The following is a 26,119-nucleotide window of genomic DNA, read 5'->3' as shown; positions in this document are numbered from 1 at the left end:
CGCACCTCCCAAGGAGACGTACTCTGTTCTTCCAGACAGGTAGGACTGGAACCAGCTCAGGGCGGAGTCAGAGAGTCCGATGGTGTGTTTGAGGCGCTGAAGGAGGATGTTATGGTCGACAGTGTCGAATGCTGCAGTCAGATCCAGGAGGATGAGGAGAGATGGGGATCCAGTGTCAGCCGCCATCAACAGGTCGTTTGTGACCCTGACCAGAGCTGTTTCAGTGCTGTGGGCGGAACGGAAACCGGACTGGAATTTTTCAAAGAGGCCGTTTAGTTGTAGATGGTCCTGAAGCTGGGCGGCAACTACTTTTTCCAGCACCTTGGCTAGAAATGGGAGGTTGGAGATGGGCCTGTAGTTGGCGAGGACTTAAAGGGGACCTATCATGCAAAATGCACTTTTGTACATCTTTTATACATGAATATGTGTCCCCGGTGTTCCAGGGAACTCACCAAGTGTCAGAAAACACAACCCTCTCTATTTTCCTCCATACCCAAATCTCAAAAAAAGGGGCTGCAACGGATCTGATAAAAACTGATCCAGATTTGAACACTGTCCTGACGTCAGGACAGTGGCGCTACGGCTATTGGGCCAACTCCACCAATCAGGAGGAGACAGCCACGGCCATTGCCGTTCGAAAGCGCTGGAGACGCTGTAGTACATATGCCAGGCCTGTAGATGGTGCTGTTCTCACAGAATCAGCCCTTGCAAAAACAGAGCTAAAAAATGTCAAATTGAGCAAAATGAGGCATGGCTAAAATGCATGATCTGTTTGGTATTTTGAAAAAAAAAATGTATAAATATGCCTTATATAGGTATGGTCCTATACTATATTATTCAAATATAGCATGATAGGTCCACTTTAAGTAACATTTTAATGCAGGATTTTACTTGTAACAGAGTATTTCTACACTCTGGTACTTCTACTTTTACTCAAGTACAAGATCTGAGTACCACCTCTGAAGAAAACTGTTCTACCTATGTGATGTAAGCTTTATATATACAGTTTATGGATGCAAGCAGTGTTAAAGGTCACCTATTATGCAAAATCCACTTGTTCATGTCTTTTCTACATCAACATGTGTCCCCTCTGTGTAAAGAGATTCTGAAGGTTTCAGGAAAAAAGATTCTCTCTCTTTTCGTCCTGATCCATTTATATAAAAACCTGTCTGAAAATGAGCTGATCAGATTTTGGCCACTTTATGATGTCATAAAGATTTTTTGGCTTGTGTAACCATTAGCCAATCACCGGCCAAGGTAACCCCCCCCCCCCCCCCCCCCCCCACCTTCTCACCTGAATCTCCTCCTAGAGCACCACCATAGCCGCGTTCACACCGGAGTACTTTTCACCGTACTTTTGTTCTTTTTAACCAAATACCTCTCAGAAGGGCGTGGGGAGTGGCTCCTTATTTTCATCTAAAGTAACAGACAGAGAATCAGCACTTTTGAATCAGGGCTGACACAGAGGGGATTATGGGATGCTGCAATTATTTGTTTGGTGTTTGGAGCCAAACACTTCAGAGACGTGTTTTGTATCTGAGACCTATAATATATTGATGAAAAACAGTATAATAGGGGACCTTTAAATGTAACCATTTTAGTTTTATTTTGAAAAGCGGAAGTGCTCTTCTTTCCCAAGCTTTTTCATTCATTCTGACTTGACATAGACTTGGTTCATCGAGTGGAAAGTGTCGCTGTGCAGAAACCAGCTAACACGCTCAGCAGGAGATCTGTCAGTCCGAATAAAAAGTGTCTCTGAGACACAGGAGCTTCTCTGGAGTCATCGGGGCTACAAAACCTCTTAATATGACCGAGCTCAGGCACCGTGGAGCCGAAGCACCGATACAAACACAGCCGTCAGAGGACAAGGTAACGGGAAGCTAATGCTAGTTAGCCACATAGCTCTGATGCTCCGCACTGTAAGCATTATTATTCATAATTTGATTATACAACAGGGACAAACATGTAGAATATGTTAGTAGTCCTTTGTGTGTATATGTTATGGAAGTTGAGCAAACATGCTTTTGGCAGCTTGGCCTACTAAAATCAGAGTGATTATTTAGACTTTTGAATATCCTGGGTATATACAATTTTTTTTATAGTAGTGGGGTAGCCTATTAAACATGTACAACCAAGCTTTTGCAAATAACAATAGCCCTTTTAATTGCTAAATATATGGATAATGTCACCGAATGCTAGGAATGGCTGTGGTGTGTGACCTGTAGCTAGAGGGGAAGTTATGTAAATATTGATTTAATTTGTCATTTTGTTGTTGGATACAGTCGATTTAGTAGTAGATTGATTTTAAAGGGGGATGCAAATCCAATGAAATGTGTTGTACAAATCATCCGCCAAACTACTCTCATTTTAAACCTGATTGGTAGACGCTTCTTCCTGGGTGTGGGACGTGGTGAAAACAACAGGCAAAACAAATAGAAATTACATCAATTTTAAGTCTGCTTTCTTTATCATCTACATGCCGATGTGTAGAATTGCTTTTCTTGTAACGATGTTCAATTGAGTTGAAGCAGTGTTTTTGTTTCATGAAGAGCTAAATATGAACAATTTGATGGATGTTTTGCAGTGAGCAAATGACAGGGTGTTGCATCACACAAAGGGTTGAAATGGCCTCAAGCTAAAATATGTTGAAGACTGTAATTTGATCTTAATTACATGTATTTCTCCAACAAAGTCATCTGTTTACTCAGCTGCCTCTAAACAAACAAGGCTCACATACTTCTTTATGCTAGTGTAGCATTAGCTTAGCTGCTAAATCAATAACAACTGCTTCAGGCATTCTGCTGTCTGTAACAGGATATTAAAACGCTCTTGTTCTACTGAAGGAAAACTAAATGCATTATTGTGTGTTGGACAACATTATGTTCCAGTAAATGCCATGGTGGTGATGTGATGGGCGTTAGGATCCATAATCCAGAACAAGAGGACATGATTACAGATAATTGCAGAACAGCTAAAAGCAGTAAGTGGGCCATTAGCTACATCCAGACCATAAAACCTCATAGGGCAGATTTAAGGAATGGTTATAGACTAGAGGCCACTCAGCCCTCAAAGAGCTGTAACCTTCATGCTTTGGTTGATTGTCTTCTGATCGTATTGTGTTTTAAAGCAGCCCAGCAGTGAGTAGTCAAAGACGCTGCCTTTGTGCTCCTAATCAGTTCATCCCATTCACAATTAGGTATAGTGATATCTAGATCACATCACTACTATTAAAGATAAGAAAAGTCTAATATTTGTTCCACAGAAGAGACATTTGCCGCGTTACAGCAGCAAAAGGGGACAATGCATCTACAAGACGAAAGAAGAACAATACCTTATTTAACAGTAAATACATAATAATTAAGTAATTAAACAGTGACAAAAAAGCAAAAATATTATAGTCGAAAGTGGGTTAAATGTGGGTTATTCATATCATTGCACATATAACATTATTATTATTCATTATTGTTTTAAAGAGGTGTTAACTCACAAACCTGATTTCATATATCACATCTCTTTGGGTTCATTTAAACAAAAAAACAACATATAAATTCAGTATGATCTTGTTTATTACATTTGAACTTTTATACCAAAATAGAAAGTTCATCCAGTGTAAGTACCTTATGCCTTTTTTTGTCACTATTTAATAAAGTAAAGCTAGAAATGCAGGCATCTGAACCTTACATGTCTAAACTCAATACATCTGAGATAATCTGAAGCTGATTTCACATAATACCACCGCGTAAAGCACAGTCTCTCCAGCTATATCCTGTGTAAACACAACATCCTGGATTTAAAAACCCCCCGAAACAAACAGGTTATCTTGACACTAAGGCGCCGTTTACACGAGGAGAAAACTGCTTGTATCTGCATAGTTTCGCGTGCGTATAGCCCTATTATTTACACGAGGCCGATAGAAACTGACCCCACAAACGATAACGGGTCCCAAGGTGGATAGATTTGCAAACTAAACGCTCTGGGGGGTCAACCGAGTCCGTGTAATCACCTCTATACGAATATTTCCTGAAAAAATTGCGATAGCCCCACCTCTCCCCACCTCTCCTGCTCACTGCTGTAGCAACTATCAAAAATAGCTGTGTTAATTAAACGCACAAGGGGTTCTTGAATGAAATAATATTATAAAAGGCAAACCAGAATAGTTAACGCCCAATATACTCCTTAAACAAAATAAACAGAGTCAGATTTCATGCATTGATCCATTATATTGACAAAGGAGGATCTCACCCGGTGTTTGTAGAGAATATCTCTCTTTTCTGAGCGGGTCCTCTCCACGGAGACGTCGGTCGATGCAATATCCACAGATTCGGTTTCTTTCAGTTAACTTCCCCGTAGCATTTATCCATATGCTGAGGAAATGACTATATCCCGCTGAATACCAGCAATCGCCACACACACCTGTCAGTAGCTACTGCTAGTGCTACTGCTACTGACCATGCTACAGATATTAGTGCAAAAATATACAGCTCCTCTACCACAACCATCAGCAACAAGTGGACATGGAGAATTACATGAACTACATGTTGCTAAATACACCGCGGGGCATGAACAGAAGGGTAGCCATGGCAACATTGCGGCGGGGGCTGCTGGGCTGCTCTTCTTCGCTACTTTTGGTGTATTTTGGCGGAAGTTACAGCGCCACTTACAGTCCCGGCATATGTACTACAGCGTTTCCAGCGGTCTCGTTTGAACAGACACGTTAAATGAAACGAATGCATGTGAACGGAAGACTTTTTTGAATACGCATACTGTGCATAAACGCAAACGTTCCCGTGTGAGCGGGGCCTAAGGCTGCAGCCACACGAAAACGGTAACGGTCGTATCCGCTACAATCCTCTATCATATAGACGGTTCGGCCACATGAGGCCAACAGGGTCGATAACGGGTCCCAAGGTGGGTAGATCTGTGGACGCAACGCTCTGGGGGGCCGAACGGCTCTGTGATTACGCCTATACGATCATTTCCTGATAACGTTGAAGCAATAGCCCCGCCTCTCCTGCTCAGAGATCAGCTGCTGGGCTGTCAGAAGAGGGGGAGGAAAAGAGAGGCTCCGTTTTTTATTCTTATATTATTATATAGAGTCGTTATCAATTTGTTTTAAAGCTCAATAAATTACAAAGAAGACCTTTGACCGGCACTTTTCTAATTTTGTCCGGAAGATTTAAACTTTAACGGACATGTTGACCGGCGGAAAAAAAAATCTAACGGAAACTCTGCTGCACGGTCCCCTCGTCCCTTGGAAGAGGCGGAGAGGTGGGTGTTTTTCATCTGCTGGTGGACTACCGGAGAGATTTACAGCAGGAGCACACGCTTGCCTCGGGGAGGGAGAAAAAGAGCCAGAGCGTCCACAGCGGAGAATAAACAGAAGAGCAACCATGGCAACCATGCGCGGGAAGTCTTCTTCGCTGCTTTTGGTGTATTTTGTGGCAGAAGTACAGCGCCACTTACAGGCCCGGCATATGTACTACAGCGTCTCCAGCGCTTTCGAGTGGTCTCGTGTGAGAGGACACGTTTCTGGTGCCTGTTGCGTGTGGACGGAAGACTTTTTTGATATCGAATTCGGTTTGTTTGCGTTACGGTTCTCGTGTGGCTCCAGTCTAACTTGCCCCTTCACCGAGTAAATGCTAGAGCAGGGATTGTGTACGAGAGACCTATTTGAATTTGGAAATGCAGGCAAATAGTGAATTGTCATGTGGTTTAGCTGAGGGAGAACCACAAGCAATCACTAAAAAATAATCAGATACAAATATAAAGTGTATTCCTGCAGGGAACACAACCTTTCTACTCGACCCCCTTTTTCTAAAATGATGTAAAAAAAGGGTTTAATCTATTCTGGCCCTGCTTTGACCTTTTTATCTGGATCAGCTTAGGAAATAAGGATGGCATTAGTTTTGGTAACTTGTATTATGGATTGCATAAATATGGGTAGACTGAAATGCAGGTGACACATTTTATGAATGAGTTACACTATGATCAAACCTTTGAACGTTATGTTCACCATTTTTGGATATCTTTGTGGTGCATCATCTGGTCGTGTACATTTCTAATTATAGACATTTATTGTGTGCAAGTCAGGCGATGTCCGGAAGTCTACTTTTTAAAAATGTCTATCTGAACACGTGTGGTTGTCAGCTATTCAAAACAGTTGCTATGAAATATTTGTGCCTGTAAACCCATAGCTGAGAAGATGAATCACCAATCTCCTCTTTTGCTTTATGCTTTATTTTCTGAAAGACATCTGTACATAAAATAAAGCCTAAACCAGATTAAAAAATGACCTGTGCTCCTGATCCTTTCACAGCCTGCAGATTTAGCTCTTTCTAATGAATTGGAGACACTCAGTGTTGACGCTGATGACCAGGAAGCATGGAAGGGGAGGAGTGTTTGTGTGAAAAAAGCGGCTATTTTTAACTCGAGCATCCTGAGTGACGGACATTGTTTCCATAGAAACCAGTAGGCGGAAAATTAGTCTCTATGTGTGTGTGTTTCGCTTTGCCTGGACTTAGTGTGTTTCATATAATATAAGGAGATTAAATCTTCCAAATCTATGAAAATGTACAGTTTTAGTTTTTTTTGGCTGAGTGGATCCAGAGGGAATTGGCAGCCTAAAGAATGGGTGTTTTTCTCAGGGACACTCTAACAATGGTGGACACACACTGACTGTTGCAGCTGTTAAAGTGACAGTAATATACACAAGAGAGTAAACTGAATCCGTATGGCAGGATGTCATTGCTACAAAAACATCTTTATAATGAAATAAATGTCTAGTTTTAATGCGATCGTCAGTCACTTTACAACCTATTTCTTGTAACATTCTTTTCCTTTTTTATTAATATGTTGATTTTGAGCAATATATGTTGTGATACGGACTATAAAAGTAGTTTGACAAAAAAATGATCGCCAATCAATGATATAAACAATACATTTTGACAAAAAGTAGAACAAATGCAGCTTTAAGCCTCTGAAATATGGAGGTTTCCCGCTTCTCTCTGTGTCATATCATAATAAAGTGAATATTTGTATGAGTTGCCTGACATAACAAGACATTTAAAGACATCACTTTGGACTTTTTAAACTGAGATTCACAGTTTTCACAGTTTTTGGACATTTTAGAGAGCAAATGATTATTTCATGAATATAGAAACTATTAGCCAGATTAAACATGAATGGAAATCGTTGTTATGTTGGCATTCCTTGTTGTGATGTATTTTTTTAAGCCTATTTTAGAAAGAAACATGTTTCCAAGAAATGTACCGTTGTTGCTTTTGCTGTAAGACATACTACAAAGGTCTGTCATTCATACAGAAAATATCCAGCAGCAGTAATGTCGAGGTGTTTAGATGTTAAACTGTGAGACTCAAACAGCACGCAGACCATCTGCTGTGAAGTGAGAACTCAGAGCCTAATTTGGTCAGCAGCAGCAGAGAGGTCTGTGGGGGGGAGAAAAGTGGGAAGGACAAAATGACCTCAAAGTGTGTGTGTGTGTGTGTGTGTGTGTGTGTGTGTGTGTGTGTGTGTGTGTGTGTGTGTGTGTGTGTGTGTGTGTGTGTGTGTGTGTGTGTGTGTGTGTGTGTGTGTGTGTGTGTGTGTGTGTGTGTGTGTGTGTGTGTGTGTGTGTGTGTGTGTGTGTGTGTGTGTGTGTGTGTGTGTGTGTGCTGTGTGTGTGTGTGTGTGTGTGTGTGTGTGTGTGTGTGTGTGTGTGTGTGTGTGTGTGTGTGTGTGTGTGTGTGTGTGTGTGTGTGTGTGTGTGTGTGTGTGTGTGTGTGTGTGAGAGCATAGAATAGAATATATATGCATTGTGGATAAAGTGGTATGCATAGGGTGTTAAATGACTGGACTAAATAAGCTTTGACAAGAAGGACCATAAAAGGGTTTCTCTCAAAAAAAATGTTTTTACAAGATGACCTTTTTAATTCAAGTGTGAATGGGATGTTCAATTAAATATAAAATGAACAGTGTAGGTTTTCAATTACTTTCTGCAGCCTCATATCTTTATTAAATGTCGTATTTCTTCCTCTTCGTCAGGGTTCAGACAGCGAGCTGAGGTTCGAGAAAGATGGAGCGTCAGATGGAGAGTCGAAGGTGCCGGCCCCTGCTGATGACACCCCAGAGGTTTTAAACAAGGCCCTCTCTGGACTCTCCTCAAGGTACTATCACTGACTGTTAAAGGTCTCCTATTATACTGTTTTTCATCAATATATAATAGGTCTCAGATATATACAAACATGTCTCTGAAGTGTTTGTCTGAAACACCAAACAGATCATTGCAGCATCCCATAATCCCCTCTGTTTCAGCCCTGTTTCCAAAGTGCTGATTCTCTGTCTGTTACTTTAGATGAAAATAAGGAGCCACTCCCCACGCCCCTCTGAGAGATATTTGGTTAAAAAGAACACAATGGTGCTCAAGGAGGAGATTCAGGTGATAAGGTGGGGGGGGGTTACCTTGGTTGGTGATTGGCTAAAGGTTACACAAGCCCAAAAAACTTTATGACATCATAAATGTCTCCCTTGAAAGAGATCAATGATCTCAATGGGATACACCTGGATAAATAAAGGTTTGAAATGAAATGAAATAAAGTGGCCAAAATCTGATCAGCTCATTTTCAGACAGGTTTTTATATAAATGGATCAGGACAAAAAGAGAGAGAATCTTTGTTCCTGAAACTGTCAGAATCTTTTTACACAGAGGGGACACATGTTGATGTAGAGAAGACATGAAGAAGAGGGGACACATGTTGATGTAGAAGAGACATGAAGAAGAGGGGACACATGTTGATGTAGAAAAGACATGAAAAAGGGGATTTTGCACAATAGGTGAGCTTTAAAGGGAAAAACATATTGCTGGGTTTTGTTTGTAATTTAAATAAAATATGATCTTGAAGCAAGGTGTTCAGCCTGCTCAGTGATGTAAAATTGTCCAGCATAGAATATAAAAATAGCTATTTGACTTAACGCCTTTTATCTAAAGAGCTACTCTTGGTTACGGGTCATACAGTGAGTCACTACATTGCTTTGTATAGAGCTACAGGCCCATGTTTTTCCTGAATCTAACAGCAGTGGTGTCATGATTCACACACAGGATTCCTTCCTCACACAGTGGATGTGACTCACTGAACTTGACCCTCTATTCCCGGTAGAAACATTATTAACCCTCCCATTGTCTTCGTTTCCCCCCCTTACTTTTGGTAAAATCGCAACATCTGCAAGAAACAGCGTCTGAGGGCTTCTTAACATTTAAAAACCTATTAATGCGTCATACCCACTTAACGGGAAGAAACTCAGCTATCAGACAATATTAACAATTTTTAGCAAAACGAAACATAAGGGTAATAACAAAGGCTCTGAATTAGCCCTGAGCGAAAAAATGCTAACACACTTAGCACAGAACTCACATTAAAATACCCTTATTACTTATCGTATCTGCACAAACAAGATATCGATTAGCAAACTGAGATTGCACAGATTCGACAGGTATTAGTATCATTACTGACCGATCCGAACTCTCGACATGAGAAGCTAACAAAGACATCACACCACGTAGCATTAGGTAGCCAACACGGCAATATGTCTTACCTTTGTTGTTTTCTGATCAAAAGTTGTGTTCAATGGCATTAAAACGATAAAAACCCTGCTGAAGGGTAATCCATAGGTTAATCCAATGTCTGTGTCACTTTGAAATGATTTCTGATAATCCATCAGCAATAAATCTAGTTTTCAGTTTTCAGATTTCAGAGCGTAAGATAGGTTTCGCTTTGGGCAAACTACGTGCGCATAGCTCTCATTTCTCAATGGTAGCGTGTGTGTGCATGTGGAAATTCCCCTTCGATTCTATTGGCTCTAACGGTTCAAAATAGATGTCAATCATCAAAATCGACCAATGGGTTCCAGAGAAATGGCAAATACACCCATTTCCACCCAAATGACCCCAGAGGTGTTTTTTTTTGTTGCTAAACCTCTCTTAAAAGGTCAAATGTCACTTGTTTTGCATCAATCTTGATACAGGGTACTTATTATATGTTATAGTTTGGATTCCTAAAGCTTTAGTCTACTATCCCATCATTCAAGGGTGGTTTTCACTATAAGTAATGGTTTATTTTTGGACGGACACAATGATTTATATTTTCAACTCACAGGTGTATCATTGCTTTGAGAAAAAAGATTATTAATTTTCCCCTTTTAGAAGTGAAGATATAGTCATTTGTTCTGGGCATGTCATTTTTGAGCCTGAGACCTGAAAAACAGGCTTGGGGCTTAACAGGTTAACACCCTTTCAAACTGTAAATATTGTATCAGACTACTGGTATACATGAAAAACTGCAGTAAATATACAAAGAATAGACACAGAACATGTATTGCGTGTGCCAGGTGTGATACATGTGGGGGGATGGGCACATAAGGTGTGTGTGTGTGTGTGTGTGTGTGTGTGTGTGTGTGTGTGTGTGTGTGTGTGTGTGTGTGTGTGTGTGTGTGTGTGTGTGTGTGTGTGTGTGTGTGTGTGTGTGTGTGTGTGTGTGTGTGTGTGTGTGTGTGTGTGTGTGTGTGTGTGTGTGTGTGTGTGTGTGTGTGTGTGTGTGTGTGTGTGTGTGTGTGTGTGTGTGTGTGTGTGTGTGTGTGTGTGTGTGTGTGTGTGTGTGTGTGATGTGTGTGTGTGTGTGTGTGTGTGTGTGTGTGTGTGTGTGTGTGTGTGTGTGTGTGTGTGTGTGTGTGTGTGTGTGTGTGTGTGTGTGTGTGTGTGTGTGTGTGTGTGTGTGTGTGTGTGTGTGTGTGTGTGTGTGTGTGTGTGTGTGTGTGTGTGTGTGTGTGTGTGTGTGTGTGTGTCATTTTTAATCCACTTCCTTTTGTAAAGTCTACTACTGCTAAATGTATTGTTTACTAACCAGTTATGTTAACTTGTAAAAGAACTATGAGATGCATGTGCATAATAAAAAAGAAAATGTGTGTGTTTCCTTTTAAGATGGAGGAACTGGTGGGTCCGAGGCATCCTCACGCTAGCCATGATCTCCTTCTTCTTCCTCATCATCTACCTGGGCCCCATAGTGCTTATGATGATTGTGAGTACAAAACTGATGGTGCCGTGCAAAACCCTCAGACTCCTCCAGAGTTACCTTACAGAGAATATGTTAGAAAAGTGACTTCCAACCAGTGCTGAAAAAGAGGTGTAAGACTTGTGTCGTAGCAGCTTTAAAATCAGCTGTGGTCTAGAGAGAATAATCAGTTAGGTAACAAACGTACAGCAACACAATATTCGTATTAAAGGCAATAAAGATCTTTATACTTTCAAGTATGACGTCCCTTCCAACGGAGAACGTACTGTTCCGAGTGAAACAGGCTCTCTTTATAAGAGGACATCACAAAGCAGATTTACATTACAACAACATTCTGGGAGGCCAGCTGATACCCCCTCTGTATCCCCTCTGCCCTATATTAAAGGTACAGGCACATTTTCTCCATGAGCTGTACAGTGTTTTAGACATTCAATATTTTCTCTCTGCTGCACGTTCAGTTGACTTCCAGCACATAAATGTAAATTGTTATCTCATGACATTAAATGACATCTTGTAATAGCATGCAAGATCTCTGCATATGGGAATTCCCTGAAGATAGGCCTGTCAGCCATTTTGTGTCACTAGGGTACCAGGACATATTCTCACACACACACACACACACACACACACACACACACACACACACACACACACACACTTCTGAAGCCCCACTGTTTCTCCGTGTGTAGGTCCTCTTTGTTCAGATAAAGTGCTTCCAGGAAATCATCACCATTGGCTACAGTGTGTACCACTCCTACCACCTGCCCTGGTTCAGGACGTTGAGCTGGTGAGACACACACACACGCACACGCACGCACACACACACACAAAATGGTGTGTCATGAACATTGCATATGTGCTTCCATCTTATTGTGTTGTCTTGCTTTTTTGTTTTGTTGCAGACTTCCTGAGGTTTGTTTACTGACCTGATTACATTTGGTTTAGATTGTAGATTATTAATCCAATCAGCAAAAATGGCAAAGATTGTGAATTATCAGAGCTGTGATTTTAGTGGAGATGCACCGATCGAAGTGGCCGATCATTTAAATACAACATGATTATTTTACATCATATCCAGGCAAACACACACACCATGTCATCGGTGTAGAATTTTTTCAGTGCGAGCAACGAAGACCTAAAGCTTCTGATTCGTAACACCGGCAGGACCTTGGAGGAAAAGACTTAATGAGACACTTCAATAATATATTGCAAATCATTCCCATGCCTGCTGCTCAAAGTAATCAACATATAATACACACACCTTTACTTTTGTGTAAATAGATACTGACTTATACATATTTTTGTATAATTAAGTAGTTAAACTGACACATAAATCAATAATAAATAGGGGAGAGTCTTTAATAGGTGAATCAGGGGGTCAGCAGTTCAATCCCACCTCCTGACAACATGTGAAGAGTCCTTGGGAAAGATACTTAACCCTAAATTGCTCCTGTAGGCAAGTCTTCATTGTTAAATTATATGAAGGTCACTGAAAGCGTCAGATATATAATATGTAATGTAATAAAAGGCAGAAACAGTACAGAGTAATATTTGTATCAGATGTTTCTCTTATAATTATGAACATTACATTTAATTGTCACCAAGAAAAGTTACACAAATGTTTGTCTATGCTTTCAATTATAACAGTGACTTGGCTGGTGTGACTTTTATATGACATTTCCATCGGTGCATCTTTATTTCTTAGCTTTAGTGGTGTACACTAGTTTGATAGATAATCCTGACATTCCCTATGCCTTCAGCAGAAAAACCTAAACTCTCTTCTTTGACAAAACATTAGTAAAATGCAGTGAGATGAGTCGGTGAGTTCATTAACATGGCCTCACTGGTTTTTCTGCAGGCATACTGAATGTCTGATATGCTGCTGGTGTGAAGCCTTGAAACATGAACATGTCTTCCACCCCACAGGTACTTCCTGCTGTGTGTCAACTACTTCTTCTATGGTGAAACCGTGACGGACTGCTTCTTCACTCTGGTGCAAAGAGAGGAGCCGCTTCGCATCCTCAGCAAATATCACAGATTTATCTCCTTTGCCCTCTACCTCACAGGTACAAACACTGACAAGCCTGGGGAAAATATAGCTATAGTTATAACATCTGTCCACATGTCGGCGTGTTAGAGGGATCAACTTAAAGGTCCAAAGACTTGGATTTGTCTAACTTGGCACAGGGGTTATGGAGCCAGTGTGTGATAAGCCAATCTCAGATTCACCCTTTATTTTTGAAAAGAAATGCAAGGGTCCCCAAACTGCTTCCCCTTAATGTTGACAATTGAAATGATCAGTTTGCAATTTTGCAACGGGTTCATGCAATTTATTCTTGGAGAATTCTTTTTTTTTTTTAAGCCATGCCCATCAATAGAGCTCTTTGAATATGTGAAGGTAGATTTGAAAAGTCATCTGAGCATCTAAAGAGAACCAAGTCTCTTAAAATGTAAATCAATTGTTGTCAGAATGAATAAACGAGTGTGCAGTTCCAACATAAAGGCAACAAGCTACAATCATTTGACTTTCATTTGACATTCATTGCAGTTTTGAAAAGACATTTTTATTGAGGTAAAAGCAAAATGAGAGTAAAGGCAGAAAACAGAGGCAGAGTGTTAACCTCATAGTAGGTAACAAGTGATGATTAGGAGAGATTATTAGTGTATGAGTCGAAACTTTTTGTTGTTGTTGAAGAAATCTTACTCTGTGCCTATTTCTGGAATAGCTTGTTTTTTCTATTTTGAAAGTTAAGTGTCCTTGCATAGTACAACTGTGCCGGCTAAGCAGAGAGGAAGTGACATGTGGTGTACCACTCACACTTTTATCACTTTGACCAAACTCCAGCCACACACATGATCACTTTCTACTGGATAGTTGCATTAAGGCCTTGTCTAAATATGCCACAGTGCAAAGGTCCTTGGCGTCAGAGTTTAACATTTTATCAAATGAAATCACTTAACTTAATGTGGGCAGATAAGAAGTGCTTTTTCACATGGTAAAGGATATAGAGTGTATATATATAATGATCAACCTACTGTTTAAACTGTCATTTGCTAATTAAATTGTCAATATTGTATCCGAACGTCTTAGTTTTGTCAACTCGAAAAACTGAATGAATTCTGTTAATCCAGCGTTGAATACCAACATTTAGAATATCCTTTATGAACATAATAACCCTAAAAGTGGGTTATTTTAGGCTCTGTGCAAACTGAAGAAGTCCCACTTCCTGTCTGCAGGTTGTCAGTTGGTAATTCAGTTCTGCTGCAACTGAACAGGAAGTGAGGAGGAAGGAAGCACCTTGATTGTCGCTGCCTTTTGCCTTCTATGTTCACACTGAATGGGCCGGCTTTGATGATCATTTTGCCACACCTTGAAGTGCCAGAAAATGCATACATCTGCAATCATATGTAGATTCTTTTAAAACCTTGAAGCGTCCTTCTTCCTCGGGTGTAAACTATGTCTGCTTTAACTTCTTCTTCCCAGTAAAAGCACTTTTTCGTCTCTTCTATGCAACATCCTCTTCTAAGCTCAGTCTTGTACAAACCTCCTCTCTGCACATTTACTCAGGGCTTTGTCTGAAATAGGTCAAGCTAAATTTAGATGAGTTGGAACAGAGATGAACATAATTCTGACTTAATTAACCCCCCTCTCTTTCACAGACCAGGTTATATCAACATTTTTAACGCAGCATGTGTTGTTGCAGGTTTCTGCATGTTTGTGCTGAGCTTGGTGAAGAAGCACTACCGCCTGCAGTTCTACATGGTGAGTGGCAACCTGGAGGCTCCTGGGTTATTGATGAGGCGAGATGAAATACAGGCCCTCAAGTGTGTGTAGAAGAGGGCTGGAGATTGCTCTAATAAATTGTCTGGCATACAGTCATTAAATATGTGTCAAGCAGAAAAATCAGTGCCTGTTCAATCAAAGGGAAAGCAATCATCTAAGACAACATCTGTGATATGGATTAGATCAACAAGACACATCAATCCTGTGATCTTTGGTCCTAATCCAGGCTCTATGTTCACAGAGAGAAGGATATTACAGTGTTTGTAAAAAGAAAAATGTAAATTATGCAGCCAGTGGAAGGGTGTCCAACCTTGCAAGTGAAGCAATAACAAAGTAATAAAAAAAACGTAATTCTTTTTTTTCAATGCAGGAATTAATTAATTTTTGTTGTTGTTAATGCCTGATTTTTTTTCTTACAAATCTCAGAGAATACCCACCTTTTTTAAAACAATTTCATCTTGCTTATTTTCCTTACTCTCATTACCCTCCTCCCCTTCAAAAAAAATCAAATCAAATCAAGTTTTATTTATAAAGCACATTTAAAAGCGATTTTTGGTCGAGCCAAAGTGCTGTACATGTAATAAAAACACATTACTACAATCACAATAAAAGACAATAAATTACAACAGATATATTTTAAAAAAATTAAAAAAATAAAAAAACACAAGGAAAAGTCAGGAGTCGTGCTCCGCTCTAACTAGAAGGCCAGAGAGAAGAAGTGTGTTTTTAGTTTAGATTTAAAAACCCCTAGGGTCTGGGCCGACCTCACATGGAGGGGCCTGGGGCCAGCTGCTGCGAAGGCTCGGTGCCCTCGGGTTTTGAGCCTGGTCTTGGGCACTACCAGCAGCAGCTGGTCAGCAGACCTTAAAGCTCTGGCTGGGGTGTAGCGCTGGAGCAGTTCAGCTATATAGGCCGGAGCCAGCCCATTTAGTGCTTAAAAACAAATAAAAGGATTTTAAAATCAATTCTGAACCGAACTGGAAGCCAGTGTAGTGAGGCCAGAATAGGGGTGATGTGGTCACGCTTTTTGTGGCCAGTCAGCAAACGTGCAGCAGCGTTTTGGACTAGCTGTAGGCGTTTAATTGAGGCCTGGTCCATACCTACATACAGAGCGTTGCAATAGTCCAGTCTCGAGGTTACAAAGGCGTTAATAACCCTTTCTAAGTCATTAAAAGATAAATACGACTTGGTTTTGACCAATAGTCTTATTTAAAAAAAGCAGGATTTGACTACGGTGCTGACCTGCTTGTCGAATTTAAAAGTGCTAGTGAAGGTCACTCCAAGGTTCATTTTGAGAGAGCCCAGAATATCAACCGGAGAGGCTGGAGGTTGGGGTCCAAAAAAGATGACCTCAGTCTTGCTCTCGTTGAGGTTGAGAACGTTTTTCCTCAGCCAGGATTTTATCTCTGTTAAGCAGTCCATCAACTGCTGTAGTGAGTGTTTGACATTTGCTTTGAGAGGCAGATAGATCTGTACATCGTCGGCGTAGCAGTGGAAGGGAATATTATGTTTTGTGAGAATTGAACCTAGGGGCAGTATGTACAGTAGAAAAAGGATGGGGCCCAGAATCGAGCCTTGGGGAACCCCACAGGTAAGAGGGGCTTTGGCAGAGGAGAAGGCACCTAGCTGTACCGAGAAGCTACGGTCTGTCAGGTAGGACCTGAACCATGCAAGTGCAGAGCCTGTGATGCCAGCGGGACTGTTCAAGCCGTGACAGCAGGATGCTATGGTCCACAGTGTCAAAGGCAGCTGTCAGGTCTAACAGCACCAAGACAGCTGGGCTACCTGAGTCGGCGGCTAGGAGCAGATTATTAAAAACTCTTAAAAGGGCTGTTTCAGTGCTGTGCATGGGTTTGAAGCCAGACTGAAACTTTTCATGGATTCCATGGATGGTTAAAAAAGACTGCAGCTGGGCGTAGACTACTCGCTCCAGGGCTTTTGATAAAAAAGGTAGCTGGGAGATGGGCCTAAAATTTGCGAGAATGGAAGGGTCGAGATTTTTCTTTTTAAGGAGTGGCTTAACCACGGCATGTTTGAAGGCAGCTGGGACACATCCTGAGCTAAGAGAGGTGTTTAAAAGTAATAAAATACTTGCTCCAACTGAATCAAAAACATCACTGAGAAGGCGAGAGGGAATGCTGTCTGAGGTGCCGTTTGTCGGCCGCAGGTGCTTGACTACATCCGAGAGAGAAGAGAGGGATACAGGCTCAAAGTGGTCGAGGACAGCAGGGCACAGAAAAGGAGCAGGATCTGGGGTAGCACTAGTGTGGGCTAGCCTAAGAGCAGATACTTTTTCAATAAAAAATGTAAGAAACTTATCACAGAGTAGTCGATGGGACAATAGAAGAAACATCACAGGGATTAATGATAGAGTTGAGGACATTAAAAAGAACCTGAGGTTTATGGCTGTTTTTGGAGATGAACAGAGAAATGTGCTCTGTTTTGGCTGCTTTGACTGCCGTCTGGTAGTCAGAAAGGCAAGCACGAAGGATTTCTAGGGAGACATGGAGTTTATCCTTTTTCCATTTTCTCTCTGCACGCCTGCAAGCGCGTCTGAGAGCACGAGTACAGTCATTGAGCCACGGCTCAGATAGAACTTTGGTGCGTCTAAGCGTCCCTTCTCTTTAATTTGATTTAATTTGGCCCTAAAACACTGCTGATAATGGAAAAAACCGTGTCAGTGGAATGTATGAATTAATATATATTAATTATGGAGCCTGAGGTTTACAAAAACACAGCTCTTAATGTTAAATAGGATACACTGCCTTCAAACACATTTTGAATTTAATCAAGCTAATATCCTTTTCAGCTAAATCCCATCTCAGTGTAGTCTCCGCAGACAGTAATCCCTATGGGTGTTGTTCCACCATCAAATCTATCAATACATATTTGGAACAAGGACCCTTAGTCATGAATATAATTGGGTTAATTGTCAGACAAATGATTGTATACATATTTTCCTAATGATGTTTTGTCTCCACAGTTTGGTTGGACTCATGTGACTCTGCTGATCGTGGTGACTCAGTCTCACTTCATCATTCACAACCTGTTTGAGGGGATGATCTGGTAAATAAACAGTCCTTTATCATCTTCACATAGATTAAGCTTCAACTTAATAGTTTCTTAAGTTACTGTCTTTAAAAAGACACAGTTTTACGATTTCAATAAACTTGAACATTTTTCACATTTTCATATTATACTCACACTGGGCCTCATTGCATTTCAATAAAAAAAAACTGCACCTACTATGTTTACCGTGTTTATGGCTAGAAAAATCCAAATACATGCCGCTTGTTTTACAAAACTTGTTTTCTCTAAGTCTCTTATTTATGAGTCTCATGTTAACTCTTCTCTTCTCAGGTTCATTGTGCCAATTTCCTGTGTGATCTGTAACGACATTATGGCCTACATGTTTGGTTTCTTCTTCGGGCGCACCCCTCTCATCAAGGTTGGTTGCATATTATTGTTTTCCCTATTTTCAGAACTATTAATGCAAGCAACAGATGTTCAGCCTGTGTTTCATCAATAAAACTCACGTGTTTCTAGTAAATGAAAACCCAATTTTGTAAGTATCACTTAGTTTTTGTCTGGAGTCTGGAAATTGACTCTTGTTATGTTACTCCACTCCAGAGAATATGAACGTTTTATGACATCATTTTAGGTATTTCTCCATAATATTAGCTCCTTGTTCTTGTTCTTGTTTACTTATCGGCAGTCAGTGTTTTATTGACACATTTCATGGACACTTTAAAAGTGTTGTTTGGTACATGGTGATGTATTAACCTGCTATTTATACATTCACTGTCCTCTGCAGCTTTCACCTAAGAAGACATGGGAGGGATTCATCGGTGGATTGTTCTCCACCATAGTGTTCGGCATCATGGTAAGAGTTATAGAGAATCCTGAGTTTTGTCGTTTTTGGACGTGTTTTTCTATCTTAGAAAAGTCTAGTATTATTAGTTAGATAATGCAGCACAAATGCCCAATATCGCTATATAAATGAAAATTACACTTTAATTAGATCCTTGTTGGCACATGGTACAGCTTTTCAACAAGCTTCATTAAAATCGGTAGACAGAAAAAATGAGCGTAAAATCCTAACATCCTGGCTGTTTCACTGAGATGTGCAACATCTAAATAAAGTTTGTTATGGTAGCTCTGAATTATTAAACACTGTACATGTTGTAGCTTTTCTTCCCGTTATGTCTGTCATCATTTGACAGTGAAACAATATTTATAATAAAAAAATCAGAGGCAGCATGCAGTAACTGAAACTTGCTCTCCCCCAGCTCTCCTACGTGATGTCCGGCTGGCGTTACTTCGTCTGCCCGGTGGAGTTCAACAACGACTCCAACCGGTTCCAGGTAGACTGCGAGCCGTCGGAGCTTTTCCAGCTGCAGGACTACACCCTGCCCTCCTTCCTGGAGTCCTTCACCGGATGGGTAAGACCCTCCTGACCTTCATCTGTCCTTCCTTTTCTGGCATCACAAGTCATATAAACATTCATGTAACTATGAAACAATAAAATCACTATATTGCAAATCCAGTAAGCCAAAAAACAAGAGGGATCCGTAATATTTGTAGAATAATGTATTTGTGTAGCAACCTTTCAAACACTTTGGAAGCTATAGAAAAATATAGACGTTTATTCTTAACAGGTCAAACATTACATGTTGCAAACTCAAAGCTTATTACATTTATGTCAGGACCTAGCCTGTAGTTTCAGCTAGTTGTAATTGTGTCAGCTATGTTATTTAGTTGTGATCCTGTGTTACTCATTAAGTAAAGTTCAAATATATCTAAATGTTGTTTCTAGAGTACACATTAACAGAACCGAAGTCCTGTTTAACACCAGGTTTTTATCATACGTTTCAACCTCATTATATTTTTCTCCGCCAGGTTTGATTTTGATACTAAAAGCCTGGGGATGCAAGTCCTATTTTAGCCAAAGCACTAGTAACTAGTTTAGTTTGATTGAACTGCTGGTCTCTGTTTCAGTCTGACACATGTTCCTTGTCTCCGCAGACCACGGTGCGTCTGTATCCGTTCCAGATCCACAGCATCGCCCTCTCCTCCTTCGCCTCCATCATGGGACCCTTCGGAGGATTCTTCGCCAGCGGCTTCAAGAGAGCCTTCAAGATCAAAGTATGGATTTCTGACACGTTTGTTTACTTCAAAACACTCCAACTATCCCTTTTAATGTCTGTTGTCTTTGCTCCATTTATATTATACGCATAGCAGCAGTCTGATCACATGTACTGTTGTGTGTTCTTCCAGGATTTTGCCAACACGATCCCGGGTCACGGTGGCATTATGGACCGGTTCGACTGCCAGTACCTCATGGCAACATTTGTTAACGTCTACATTGCCAGCTTCATCAGGTAAACACACTGCTATGGTTTGTTGATATGTTTTATAACCTAATTAGCAATGTACAGTGATCAGTGGCGTTTTTATATGTACAAAAGTGGTGGGGCACGAACAACTTGGATGTGTATATATAAGCTTCTGGTACTTTTTTAAACACGTAAACAAATAACTTTTCGCGCCACACGTACTTACAGCCAATCAGCTCTCTGAATTATGAGATGACGTTTGGTGGGTATGGCAGCACAGTGCCCATATGGTGATTATTTTTTTGCCGCACACATTGAATAGAAAAATACTCTAAGCACGCCAGTGTAGTTTTTACAGTACACGTTCATTTTGACAGCAGAGAGAGGGGCTTGCCCCACATCGCTACCGGGCCTTCTAGAGCAGTGGTTCTCAACTGGTCAGGCCTCGGGACCCACTTTTTCCTTTGTCAATAAATCGCGACCCGACATTTTGAACCACTCATATCTATTCAACAAGAAATGGTGCTGTAATATATACGCCTTTCAGCATACACTATTAATTAAAGTGAAGTACAGTGCATATATCCCTTATGTCCCTTCACAGAACTAAAGTATGCTTTTAAAAAAGGTTGAATGAGATGATGGAATCAAAGCTGAACTGTATAACATAGAGAGGCCCACATGCTGAAAACCCAACCCCAGCAGGGGGTCTGGGGGGATTCTCCCCCAGGAGATTTTTAGAAATACTAACATATAAACTACGCATTCTGGTACACTCTGAGAAGAAAATAAATACATCTATTCCTACCCGACATATTAATAATATGTTATGCCATTGTTTGTTTTTCACTTTGTTCTGACAGCTTGCTGCTCCACACAGAGAGAAGAGCAAAGAGTAGATAGTCTGTGTGAATTACTTAAAATTGTGGGTAAGGGTAGATAGCCCCCATTGTTCTGTGACCTGTCAATCATCAAACCGGGGGACATATTTCATTATGTGTTCATTTGTATCTGAAGTTGTACCCATGGATGTATAAAGAATAGTTCTACCACAAAGTTATTCTCCGTGGGGACTTCCGGCAACAATCTTGATTCTGATTGGCCAGAAAACTCGAAAAAACATCCGCAAAGATGCTTTATTGAGAAGATGATCACTACATGACAGAAGTTTTCAAAACCGTTCATGGTCTCCGGTACTTCCAGTCCAACGCCCACTGCATGCACAGCATTAGAAAATCGGGCCTTCAAAATAAAAGTTTGACTTTCTTCCAAAATAAAAAATAAATAAAACTAAATAAAATGTCTTCACTCACACATCTGCGACCCACTCGAAACGGGTCCCACCAGTTGAGAACCACTGTTCTAGAGTACCCTGGAACCGAGGGAAACTCTGAAAGAATACGCCCATTGGCTACAAATCAATATATGATTGGTTGATCAAACTGTCAATCCAAATGTATGCTCTCATTCAGTGTAACGGCCAGGGCATTCTATCAAGGATATAGAATACATTGGTTGAAGGATATTCTACCCAGAGACCCAGAACAATATCTGATTGGTTGCATTTATTTTCTAACAAAAAACCACTGAAATGCGTAGGGCATGGACCGAGAAGGACAAACAACACAGATACGAATCTCATTTATTCATTTTATATACATTTTATTACATTTTATTTATATAATTAAATCGATTTTTTGTTTGTTTTATTTGAGTGTTCCAGGGTATTCTCTGAATACCTTGAAGGCCCTGACGGTTCGCCACTGTTTATTTTATTCCTGACTGTTAGACGAAACATTTGATTTCTTGAAGAAAACAAACTGTTGGTTGAACTTTAAACTAGCTAGCTTGCTAATAACCATTAAAGAGTTATCTCTGTATCTTGAGTTGTTTTATGTCTTCCTCTGACACTGAATAAATATACAAACATGAAACTAAAGTATGAAAACTGAATTTTGTTTGAGACTTTTCAGTATTGGTCAATATCTTTACTTAAAAAAAGATTTTAAATGTAACTTCATATTGAGTTTACTATATAGATCAGGCTGTAAAAATGCTATGTAGTCAAGCTCTAGCACTTTTTATAAATGAACTCAAAGCAGATAAAGCACGTGGTTCCAGCTTGAACCCTCAGAAAATGAGCCCTCCAATTTAACATGTCTATATTTTTGTTTCTTATTCTTTTACCACCGATTAATTTATTTTGGATCGATGGTGAGATTTGATGTTATAATCTTCCTAATTTCCCTCCCTAATTATCTTCCCTCTCCTCTCAGGGGCCCGAACCCCAGCAAGGTGATCCAGCAGCTCCTGGCTCTGCGCATCGACCAGCAGCTCCACATCTTCAACTCCCTGAAGGCTCACCTGACGGAGAAGGGTTTCCTGCCGGCGCTGGAGGACGTCATGGCCTAGACACCCCCCCCCCCCCCCCCCCTCACCCCACTGTGGCTCACCCCGAGGTGGAGAAGAGAGAGGAGGGTAGCACCCCGAGGACCCCCTGCTGACCCGGGACACTGGCAGTGATTTGTGTGTGAGCGAAAAACACATCAGAGAAAAAAGAAAAACGACAAAAAACTTCAGCTTTTTTTCATTCCACGTCATTTGGTCTGGGAGTCCAGTGTTTGTGAGTTACCGTACTGTTACACATTTCCGTTATAGACGACTTGTATTAACACTGTTGGTCAGATAGACATTTCTACCTGGATATCCTCTATATACCTATTAATGTGTGTTTTTCAGTTTTAATGCACTGCTCTCAACACTCACTGTACTGTATTGTTACCACCCCCCCCCCCCCCCCCTCCTCCTCCACAGATTTTAAGTTTCTGTGTCGTGATTGTTTATATTTATACATAGATGTTTTTTATATTTGTTCTATGATATCTAAATGTCGTGTTTTATTCAGACTCAATTCACCTTTGCCATTCGCCACGTGCATTTATATGTGAGTTTGTTTCTGTTTTTCCTGTGTTTTTGGTGCCATTCATCATTTCATAAAAGAGACATTGACATAATTTCATCATGTATTAACACAAAATAATGTCCTGAGAAGAATAGCTAAGTTACCCTGAAGTGTTTGACAGGATCAGTTACAGATACAATCCTCCATACAAGAATAGTGTTTTATTTTGAAGGCCAGTGCGACTGACAGCAGCACCCTCTCAGAATAATGGTCAATAATTTGCAGAAAAGCTCTCAGAATACAATCATGATTTTCTTTAATTGGCTTATTCTCTGTTACATAGTTTTAATCTCTGACAAATAGCTGTTTTACCACATGTTTTGTAAGGTGGTGGGATTGTTGCATCTGTTTGTTACATTAGTAGAAACAATAATGGTTTCTAAACTGCCAATATCTGCTTCTTTATGTTGTAATGTTAGCAGCTTCAGGGCAGAAATACAGATTATATACAGAATATGTTTATCGCTGGTGGACCTGTGTGTGTGACGGCAGCTGTGCCAGATGTGACCTGATTGCCAATTCAAGATGTTTTACAGAAAGGACCCTTTGATATCTATACCAGTGGCAAATGTCCGCTTCATTTGGTGGTTCGAATATAAAAGATTCTCTAATGTTGAGTTCATTTTGTTTTGTTTTCTTTAGGGGAAGCACCCCAGGTAAAAAGGGGAACAAATTGGAATTTCTTGCATCTTTTTATTGTGCTAAATCAATAGCCTCACTGGCATTTAGCCCTTTGAAGTTTAAATTAGGCGTAACTAACTAAAGAGCAACTGATGTACAACATATTTACTTGCATTTTAGAAATGTCCGTATGACTTTATGTTGATATTGTTAAAGAAAGGTAAAGCAGTTTTGGCTTGTGCTTCAAACCTCCAGGCCAAAAACTGGTACAAATTAATATTGCTAAGTACATCAACAAATGGTCACATCTTTCTGGGTTATTTTGGGAACAAACATCTGTATTCAGTGTACGTGCCGTAACGTGGGTCCAACTCTGGTTGGATAAAGATAAAGGCTCTTATATGTCACCATAATCATCCAATCACATCAGGTTGTCCATCATGTCTCTTCAGATTCATCCTTTAGTTTCCATCCAATCAGAACATATATAATTTATCCCCGTCAGTGAAAGCCAAATTAAGTAACTTACGTGTAAATGTAACCCTGGCTATAAAAATGCTGTGTTTATTTGTAAAGGACAAAACAGCAATATGAACAATCATACAGCAGTCAGTGTAGCAGAAATGTGAAGTTAAGTATCTAAATGCTATTCTTAAAAAAAACAGCTTACGTTTGTGCTATTATCTGTGACTGCTTCACGTAATCATTTTGGAAATAATTTGCCATTTTAAATATCCATTTTATTGGGTTCTGTCCTCAGAAAAAGCTGTATATTTTTAAGCAATTTACTCACTTTTTTGTAACACAACATTTGCTTCATTATGGCAATCAATTTCTAAAAGAAATAATGAATGTATAGACTATTCCTTTTCCCCCTTTTTGACTGTCACTCCATTACATTACACGTTACTTGTTAGACGCTTTTATCCAAAGCAACTTACATACTCAATACTGTGGACAATCCCCACAGGAGCAATTTGGGGTGAAGTGTCTTGCCCAGGGACACAACGACATGCTGACTGCAGTGGGGTTTGAACCTGTTTGACCCCCTGATCCCAACACCAAGGCTCTATCCACTGCGCAACACGCCTCCCCATCATTTCATTAACTTTTCTTAACTTCTTAAAGTATTTATTTATTTACTGTGAGAAAACCTTTTCAAAGTGACTATATTGTACATTTAAGAAGATGTTTAGAAACGGTGTTCTTCAGTATTTTTGTTTAGAGGAATATTTAAATGATTGCCATATAGGAGAGAGTATGGAGATAGCAGCAAAGTATTTTTCTGTCTTTTTTTCTTGCTGTGACTTCAGTGCAGTTGGGTGTTTTTTTGGCTGTTCCACTGTAACTGTAATTAAAGCATTGTCTCTAGAATTGATGTGTTTAGGACTGGTGTCTCAGCATTTATAGATAAGTTCTATTTCTATTTTTAAGCTCATTTCCCTGCAGCTCTGTACTGCCATTTCTCTCTCTGGTGTCACAACTGTCCACTAGAGAGCGCTGCAGCTCCTGAGATTTAACACTGATGCTGCAGAAAGCTTTCTTGCTGATGTTGAATACATTCCAGTAAGTTCAAAAATATTATTAATGCCACTATTCAAAGAAGATTTGTTTGTTTTATGGCACCCGTTATGCCATTTTAAATCAACAGAGTGCCCTCTTCTTAAGGATTGAACGTCCCACATGCTGTTTCCCTTTGTGGACATTTTATGTTGTGCTTATCTTAAGAAGCTGTTTGATTTCAGTATATTATTCTTAAAACTGCAACTGTTTTTGTTGACATTTTTTCTAGATAATATAACTTGTACTCTTTGATGCTGAATTGTGCTTGGCCTTAGTTTCAAGAAAATTAAAGGTATAAAAAAAAAAAAAAAGTGTATGTGACGGGCTTCTTCCCTCTTAGTCTTCTTCCCCATTTATAAATAGATATCACGTCCACTTCATGACACCTATTGAACGATTTCATAACAGCTGTTTATATCCTAAAGCAGTGGTGGTGGATAGTAACTGAGTACCTTTACTCAGTTATTGAACAATTTGTAGGCAATTTACTTGAGTATTTACTTTTCCTGCTACTTTATACTTACAAAATATATTCAAATAATTGTTCATGTATTAGAGCTTTATTGGCCCCTATGAGAAATGTACAAGCTACCCTGCAGTATATAAAGGTAAAGTTGTTTCCTATTTATCAGAGGCAACATTTGAGCATTAATGGATTAAGATTTATAATTTTAAAATATAACATATATTTTCTAAATATAATTTTTTTTCAGATACTTTTACTTTTACAAATATAAGTATAATTTGATGACTTAAGGACAAAGTATTCAGCACTTTAACTTAAATAAAAATA

The 26,119-nt window shown here is 39.9% G+C and overlaps 1 protein-coding gene across 1 annotated transcript; it reads left to right on the top strand.

The window, feature by feature from the left end:
- The first annotated feature begins 1,668 nt into the window (after window positions 1–1,668).
- cds2 (CDP-diacylglycerol synthase (phosphatidate cytidylyltransferase) 2) lies at window positions 1,669–22,614 on the top strand. The gene is made up of 13 exons (XM_034148773.1): window positions 1,669–1,869; window positions 8,041–8,162; window positions 10,970–11,066; window positions 11,750–11,847; window positions 12,987–13,126; window positions 14,765–14,823; window positions 17,828–17,910; window positions 18,205–18,292; window positions 18,659–18,727; window positions 19,134–19,286; window positions 19,870–19,989; window positions 20,122–20,225; window positions 22,457–22,614. The coding sequence occupies exons 1-13, from the start codon at window positions 1,807–1,809 to the stop codon at window positions 22,590–22,592; spliced, it is 1,332 nt and encodes a 443-aa protein (XP_034004664.1). The 5' UTR covers window positions 1,669–1,806; the 3' UTR covers window positions 22,593–22,614.
- Window positions 22,615–26,119: the final 3,505 nt, after the last annotated feature.

This window comes from Trematomus bernacchii, unplaced genomic scaffold, assembly GCF_902827165.1.
Source record: "Trematomus bernacchii unplaced genomic scaffold, fTreBer1.1, whole genome shotgun sequence".
In the NCBI taxonomy this organism is placed as follows: domain Eukaryota; kingdom Metazoa; phylum Chordata; class Actinopteri; order Perciformes; family Nototheniidae; genus Trematomus; species Trematomus bernacchii.
The sequence above is the reverse complement of the archived record's forward strand: the minus strand, read 5'-3'. Positions and strand labels throughout refer to the sequence as shown.

Bases quoted from the DNA above. Each gene is read 5' to 3' on its own strand.
- cds2 (XM_034148773.1), top strand. From the start codon at position 1,807: ATGACCGAGCTCAGGCACCGTGGAGCCGAAGCACCGATACAAACACAG. The intron at 11,848-12,986 runs GTGAGACACACA...TCCACCCCACAG, and splicing joins TGGTTCAGGACGTTGAGCTG to GTACTTCCTGCTGTGTGTCA. The intron at 14,824-17,827 runs GTGAGTGGCAAC...TTGTCTCCACAG, and splicing joins ACCGCCTGCAGTTCTACATG to TTTGGTTGGACTCATGTGAC.